Raw genomic sequence first — 7,801 nt, forward strand, 5'->3', positions numbered from 1 at the left:
CTGCCGACCCGGCTGCTGCGCTCTCACCGCAGGCGCAGCGCCACGCTGGCTGCCCCCGGGGGACACGGGCAGGCCTCCCCGAGCCCGACGGCCCACACTCGCTCTGCTTCCTCCAGGAGGACGCCGAGCAGCTGTACAGGAAGTGCGGCCGCTATGACCTCCTCAACAAGCTGTACCAGGCGTCCGACCAGTGGCAGAAGGCCGTGGAGGTGGCGGAACTGCGGGACCGCATCCACCTGCGCACCACCTACTACAACTACGCGAGGCACCTGGAGGCCGGCGCCGACCGCGGCCTGGCCCTCAGCCAGTGAGTGGGGGCCGCGGTGAGGGCCGGGCTGGGCCCTCGGGCCCCTGCTTTCTCCTCCGCCACCTCAAGGCAGGTGGGAGCTTCTGGGTGGGTGGGCAGCTTGGGCTCAGTCCCATCAGGAGAGCCTGAGACCCCCGAGCGCCCCGCCTCAGGGTCTCCTGGCCTGGGGTCGCGGGCGGTGCTGAGACCCCCGGACGAGCTGCAGCCGCCCTCCCCCTGCAGCTACGAGAAGTCGGACACCCACCGCTTCGAGGTGCCCAGGATGCTCTCGGAGGACCCGCAGTCCCTGGAGCTCTACGTCAATAAGATGAAGGACAAGTAAGTATCACCGCCGGACGGTTGGTCGTGGCGCCCGGTGGCGGGGGGAGGGGAGTCCTGCCGCTGCCTGGGGGGGGGGGCACGAGGCGTCCCCGCTCCCCTGCAGCGCTGCGCCCTGCCGGCTGCTGGTGCCGTAGAGCACGGTGAAGGTGGCACTGGGGCCCCGGGGCTCCTTTCCAGGGGGTGCGGGCCCTGAGCGGGGCTGTGGGCTCGCCCAGGACCCTGTGGCGGTGGTGGGCCCAGTACCTGGAGAGCCAGGCCGAGATGGACGCCGCACTGCACTACTACGAGCTGGCACAGGACTACTTCTCCCTGGTCCGCATCTACTGCTTCCAGGGCAACATCCAGAAGGTAGGCGCGTCGGGGCGCCCGGGGGGCTCAGGCGGTTAAGCCTCCAGCTTCGGCTCAGGTCATGATCTCACGGTTTATGGGTGTGAGCCCCGCGTCGGGCTCTGTGCTGACAGCTCGGAGCCTGGAGCTGCTTCGGATTCTGTGTCTGCCTCTCTCTCTGACCCTCCTCCACTCACGCTCTGTCTCTCAAAAACGAATAAACATTTTTAAAATTTTTAAAAAGAAGGTAGGGGTGGGTGGCAGACCGGCCGGGTGTGGGGAGGTGTAGACACGGCCCCAGGGCTCCCTGCTCTCTTTCCAGGCGGCTGAGATCGCCAACGAGAGCGGGAACTGGGCCGCGTCCTATCACCTGGCCCGCCAGTACGAGAGCCAGGATGAGGTGAGGCAGGCCGTGCACTTTTACACGCGCGCGCAGGCCTTCAACAACGCCATCCGCCTGTGCAAGGTAGGCGGGCGGCACGCGTGTGAAAACCGGGCCAGTGGGAGGCTCGGTTCGGATCACTTCACACAGAGAGAAGGGGATTGACTGGCGAGGCCGTGCCTCCCACCCCAGCCCGCTGCCGCCTCACTCGGGGCCCCTGTCCGCCACCGCAGCCTCCCTGGTGGGGTTCACGAAGCATGGCTCTGGAGTGAGCCCCCAGGCTGGCCGTGCCCGGGCCCTGTGAACAGCAGGAGGGACGTCCTGGGTGGGCGACGGTGCCGCTGCCTGGCCTGGAGGCCCTCGCGTCAGGCCCGCGGCGGCGCTCATGGGAGAAGGGAGCCCCCAGCCTTCTGTACGCAGACCCCAGGGAGACATCCCGACCCGGAAACCACGGTCACGTGGACCGGCAGCAAGCGCGAGCAGGGGCGCTGCCCCCCACCCCGCACCCTCAGCTGAGTGTGCCCCGCCCCCCACAGGAGAATGGCCTGGACGACCAGCTCATGAACCTGGCCCTGCTGAGCTCCCCCGAGGACATGACGGAGGCGGCGCTCTACTACGAGGACAAGGGCGAGCACGTGGACAGGGCAGTGACGCTCTACCACAAGGTGGGGCGCGGACGGGGCAGGGACGCCCTGCCACGGGGTGGGGGGGGCACGCGGATGGGGGAGTGACGCTCTACCACAAGGTGGGGCGCGGATGGGGCGGNGCCCTGGAGCTGGCCTTCGCCACCCAGCAGTTCGCGGCGCTGCAGCTCATCGCGGAGGACCTGGACGAGACGTCGGACCCCGCCCTCCTGGCCCGCTGCTCCGACTTCTTCCTGGAGCACAGTCAGTACGAGAAGGCGGTGGAGCTGCTCCTGGCCGCAAAGAAGGTACCATCGGGGGCCCCGCTCGGCACCCACTCAGCACCGAAGCCCGGGGCCGCCTTTTCCAGATGCCGTGGAAGTGGCTTCACCATCTCTCGTGGTTATGGCTTCACAAGCAGCCTGTGGCCCCCGCCTGCCCGAGGGGTGACGGAGCGCTAGGAACGGGCTCAACCCCTTCGCGAGTCTTCACATCGTAACCAGGGAGGCGAGCGCGGCCTTTTCGCGTGTGTGGCAAATACACGTCACATCAGATTTAGCATCTTATCTAGTTTATGAACTTGCTTTAGAATTTTTTAAGTTTACTTATTTGAGAGAGAGCAAGCGAGAGAGAGAGCGAGCGAGAGAGCACACATGCGCATGCGGGAGGGGCGGAGAGACCAGGTGAGGAGAGGACCTCAAGCAGGCTCCAGGCCGTCGGAGCCCAACAGGGGGCTCAAACTCACGGCCCATGAGATCGTGACCACAGCTGAAACTAAGTGTCAGACCCTTAACCCACTGAGCCCCCCGGCGCCCATCCCTGTCTAAGCGTACAGGTCAGTGGTGTCGAGTACGTTGACATCATGGTGCAAGCAGCCTGTCCCCGTGAAACACCAGCCGCCCCTCCCCCTTCCCAAGCCCCTGGCACCTACCATCTCCCTTCCATGTCTGTGGATTGGACGACTCCAAAGACCCTGTGTATGTGGACTCGTACAGGTTGTGCCTTCCTGGGTCCAGTGTATTTCACTGAATGTCATACCGTCAGGGTTCACGGGTGCTGTGGCAGGGGTCAGAATCTCCTTCCCTTCTCAGGCTGAGTAGTGCTCTGTTCCACGTGCGTAGTGCCTCGTGTTCCCCTGTCCACAGACCCTGGGTCGCCTCCCCCTCCCTGAACACGGGTGTGCAGATCTCTCTTCACCACCCTGCTTTCAATCCCTCCAGGTATTTTTACCCAGAAGTGGAGTTACCAGACTATCTGGGAACTCACTTCTAGTGTTTGGAGGACCTTCCAGCCTGTCTAGCACAGCCACTGCCCCGGCTTCAATTCCCAGCAGCCGTGCGCGGGGTGCCCGTCAGGCCGCGTCCTCAGCGGCGCTCGTGGGAGTGTTTTGTAGAGAACACCCTCACGCGTGTCTCAGTGACCCTCTGTGAGTAGGAAGACTGTCCCTCGGAGCCACTGAACGGAGATAAAATTGTTTATCGTGCAAGTTAGCCTGTCCAAACTGAAAGTTATTTCTTCCCGAAGCCAGACTTAATCCTCGTAGCTTAGGGCCTGGCCTCGCTGGTGAGCGACCCGAGGATTCTTGTGCAAGAAGAGGCCGGTGTTCGAGTCCAGACCCAGCAGATGCACGTGCCCACCCTCCCTAAGGCAGCTGCAGACTTCATCTGACCCCGGCAAAAACATCACAGGGGTTTCTGTAGCCAGAGAAGTGGATTCTGTAGTTTCACAGTGAAAACCAGATGAGCCAGAACAGCCAGTTAATCTTGGAAGAAGACTACCAAGAGGTGACTAAGCCCGAAGACTGTAAAACACATCATAGGTGGGAGACTCAGGGTCTGGTGCACGATCAGGCCTACAGGTCAGAGGAAAATATTAGAAAACCCAGAAACAGAACCATTTACATGTGCATCTAGCACATGTGCTAGAGGAGTGTTTCACAACAGTAAGAGGGGTTGATGCACCCAGGCAGCCACTTGGGAAAACACAACAGTAAACCCTCTCATCTCGTGTCCCGGTAAATTCCATGCATCTAAGACTGAAGTGTGCCGGCAAAGCAGCAGCCATTCCAGCAGAAGCCAGGGGCATCTTGTATGAGCTTAAAAACAGGAAAGGTGTCTTCTATTTTTTTTTTTAATGTTTTATTTATTTCTAGGAGAGAGAGAGACAGCACGAGCAGGGGAGGGTCAGAGAGAGAGAAAGTGACAGACTCTGAAACAGGCTCCAGGCTCTGAGCTGGCAGTCAGCACAGAGCCCGACGCAGGGCTCGAACCCACGAACCGCGAGATCATGACCTAAGCGGAAGTTGGACGCTTAACCGACTAAGCCACCCGGGCGCCCCAGGAAAGGTGTCTTCTAAGTAGAATTCAAAACCCAATGGGAAAGACTGATTGACTTGATCAAATATAAATTTGAAAGTAACACACAGAAAAAAATCACTAAAAAAAAGTTAAGATGGTGCATCTGGGTGGCCCAGTCGGTTGAGCGTCCGACCTCAGTTCAGCTCATGATCTCACAGTGTGTGGGTTCGAGCCCCGCGTCGGGCTCTGTGCTGACAGCTGGCTTAGAGCCTGGAGCCTGTTTCGGATTCTGTATCTCTCTCTTTCTCTCTGCCTCTCCCTCTCTCTCTCAGAAAAAAAAAAAAACCATTACAGTAATTTTAAAAAGTAAAGATAATTAATAAAATGGGAAAAAAAATATGTTCTATCTCTATCCCAAAGTCTAGTTTTCCTAACATATATGGAGTTCCTATAAACCAGTAAGAAATTTACCAGTAACTCACAAGGAAAGGACAAAGATTATGGACAGTTTATTTTAAGAAGGAAGTGTAGGTGGGGACGCCCGGGTGGCTCTATCAATTAAAGTATCTGACTCTTGATTTCAACTCAGGTCATGATCTCAGGGTCATGAGTTCAAGCCCCATGTCAGGCTCCTTGCTGATGACTCAGATTCCCTCTCTCTCCCTTTCTCTCCCCCCACCTCTCTCCTCACCCCTGCTGCCTCAAAATAAATAAGTAAACTAAAAAAAAAAAAAAAAAAAAAGGAAGGAAATGTGGGTGATTCCAGAACATCAGATTCTTACCCTCACTTGTAATAAGAGAAGGAATTTCTCAGATCAAACACTCACGGAGATCCGTTTACCCTGGATGACACCCGTAAAGGTGCAAAGGTTCACAGACCCACTGGATTGTCACGGGACCCAGATGTGCTGAGGCGGGGGGGTGGCGGGGGGGAACGCAGCAGGCACTGCCCGCCCCCGGAGCAGTCCCCATGGCCCGCGGGCAGCGTGGGAGCAGCGCACCGGGCTGTACCCGCGGGACGAGGCAGCTCCATGCCTGCGGGTGGCCGGCCGGCTGAGGAGCGTCCCCAGCACCGCAGCCACCCAGGCCCCGCACAGATGGAGTCACCTCCCAGACACACGTTCTTGGGCAGACGTGTTCTCAAGTGAAGGATATAAAATTTCCCTTACATTTTTAAGAAACTTAATTCACACCCTTACCTTGAAAATTTGAAAAGAATCGTGGAAGAAAATCAACTCCTGGCTTCTCTCTCCTCCCACAAGCAGTGTATGTGCTCTGGGGCTCCCGCGTCCCCACCCCCACTCGCACCGCAGGGGGTCCCACCATGAGAGTCACCGGCGAGTGGCAGGGGCTGACACGGCCGCCCCGCGGTGACCCTCCCTCCCCTCCGCCCTGCAGCACCACGAGGCCCTGCAGCTCTGCCTGGAGCAGAACATGCCCATCACCGAGGAGATGGCCGAGAAGATGACGGTGCCCAAGGACTCCAACGAGCTGTCCGAGGACTCCCGGCGCCAGCTGCTGGAACGGATCGCCCACTGCTGCATGCGCCAGGGCAGCTACCACCTGGCCACCAAGAAGTACACGCAGGCGGGGAACAAGCTGAAGGTGAGCACGCCGGCCCGCGGGTGGTGGCCCACCCAGCGCTCAGCTTCCCATTTGCCCCTGGGTAACCCGGCCCCACCCGAGATGAACTTTGCGGGCTCCCTGGGCCCCGCAGGGATGGAGGAGCCCTGAGCTCCCTCTGGTGGCGAAATCCGCGTGAGCCCGCCTGGTGCTCTCCCGTCTAGGCCATGAGAGCGCTGCTGAAGTCGGGGGACACGGAGAAAATCGTGTTCTTTGCGGGCGTCTCGAGGCAAAAGGAAATCTACATCATGGCTGCCAACTACCTGCAGTCCCTGGACTGGCGGAAGGAGCCAGAGATCATGAAGAACATCATCAGTTTCTACACCAAGGGGCGCGCCCTGGACCTCCTGGCCGGCTTTTACGAAGCGTGTGCCCAGGTACGGGCCCTCCCCGCTCCCGGGCCCCCCGGCAGCTCGTGGAGCCCTGCGGCCTGACGGGCCTCCTCCCTGCAGGTGGAGATCGATGAATACCAAAACTACGACAAAGCCCACGGGGCGCTGACCGAGGCTTACAAGTGCCTGGCCAAGGCCAAGGCCAAGAGCCCCTTGGATCACGAGACCAAGCTGGCTCAGCTGCAGAGCAAGATGACACTGGTGAAGCGGCTCATCCAGGCCCGAAGGTAGGTTCACAGGCCGGCGGGGACACGGGGGGGAGGGGGGCCCCCCTTGGGCCATGGAGCCCCCAGGCGTCTCACAGCCAGGAACCAGACCCTGTGTCACATGCAGTGAGCCCTCCGCGGGGAGCCCGTGGACCCCGCGTAGGATGTGTAGACGCCATGGTGCATCCTTCACGCTAAGCTTCTCCGGGGCGGGACTTCCCCGAACCTAGGTGCACTCCCAGGCCAGTTCCAGAAGAAAGCAGGGACGTCTGGGATGGGGGCGGTGAGGCAGATGTGGGTCGGGGGGAGCCTGGGACCTGCTCGGGTGTGTGCAGGGCTCAAGGTCAATGGGTGGCAGCGGGGTGGCCATCACAGCATCCAGGGGTGAGGGGACGGTTTGAAGGAGGCCGTGGGCCCCAGGTTGTAGCTGTTCCTAGGAGAGCCCGTCCACATTCGGACATGATGCCAGTTCCCAGCCCCTGGCAGCCCATCCAGCCTTGCCCGGAGCACACTGTGTGGCCTGCAGGCCTCGGCTTCGGCCTAAACCAGTACCAGCCTCTTCCTCACCTGGGAACAGGCTTTTAGAAGAAAGTTCCAGAAGTATTTTTGAACATTTGTACAAGGTGGGGCTCCCTGCTTGGATGTGTAGGTTCTGGAATATCTGCCGCCCGTGGGCTGCAGGAGGGAGAGAGCAGGACATTGGGAAGCAAGGAGCACACGCCCCTGGGCCAGGGCCCCCCAGGGCTGCTGCCTGGTCCCTGCCCCACTCACACACCCCTGCTCTGCGACAGGCCCCAGCGTGTCGTGTGCAGCCCATCGCTGCGCTGGCCTTTGCAGGTGCTCCGCCTTCCCTGACCTCCTCGGGCGGGGCGCCCTGCATCCCCCTGCCCATGGTGGGGGGCGGCAGGCGGGGCCGGGGTCACAAGCGGATCTAGCACAGTAACAGCACTGCCAGCCAGCCTAGTTTTGTTAAGGGGGTCGGTGAATTTATGAGTGAAATGAATGAACTCATTAACAGGTCCATTTCAGTCACGGGAATTAACTTCACAAAAGATTCCTCCCGCCCGTTTCGGGGAGCTCCTCATAGGGCGGGGAGCCTGCTCTGACCCCTGACTCCTGATCCTGGGCCGTGTCCGGGGCTCCGGCTCAGACCCGCTCTGCTCTGCTGTCGGCAGGACATACACCGAGGACCCCAAGGAGGCGGTCAGGCAGTGCGAGCTGCTGCTGGAGGAGCCGGAGCTGGGCAGCACGGTCCGCGTCGGGGACGTCTACAGCTTCCTGGTGCAGCACTACGTGCAGACGGAGCAGCTCCAGACGGTGAGC

The 7,801-nt window shown here is 60.5% G+C and overlaps 1 protein-coding gene across 1 annotated transcript in view; it reads left to right on the top strand.

The window, feature by feature from the left end:
* The window catches only part of IFT140 (intraflagellar transport 140), a 77,653-nt gene that overhangs the window by 59,488 nt on the left and 10,364 nt on the right, over positions 1-7,801 (top strand). The window contains exons 20-29 of the mRNA XM_077762793.1: positions 117-307; positions 530-625; positions 844-976; positions 1,278-1,421; positions 1,874-2,002; positions 2,083-2,268; positions 5,656-5,862; positions 6,045-6,257; positions 6,333-6,499; positions 7,654-7,795. Of these exons, the coding sequence (XP_077618919.1) occupies positions 117-307; positions 530-625; positions 844-976; positions 1,278-1,421; positions 1,874-2,002; positions 2,083-2,268; positions 5,656-5,862; positions 6,045-6,257; positions 6,333-6,499; positions 7,654-7,795 (1,608 nt within the window). The remainder of the gene's footprint in view (positions 1-116; positions 308-529; positions 626-843; positions 977-1,277; positions 1,422-1,873; positions 2,003-2,082; positions 2,269-5,655; positions 5,863-6,044; positions 6,258-6,332; positions 6,500-7,653; positions 7,796-7,801) is intronic.

The sequence above is a fragment of the Crocuta crocuta genome, unplaced genomic scaffold (assembly GCF_008692635.1).
Source record: "Crocuta crocuta isolate KB4526 unplaced genomic scaffold, BGI_CrCroc_1.0 scaffold234, whole genome shotgun sequence".
In the NCBI taxonomy this organism is placed as follows: domain Eukaryota; kingdom Metazoa; phylum Chordata; class Mammalia; order Carnivora; family Hyaenidae; genus Crocuta; species Crocuta crocuta.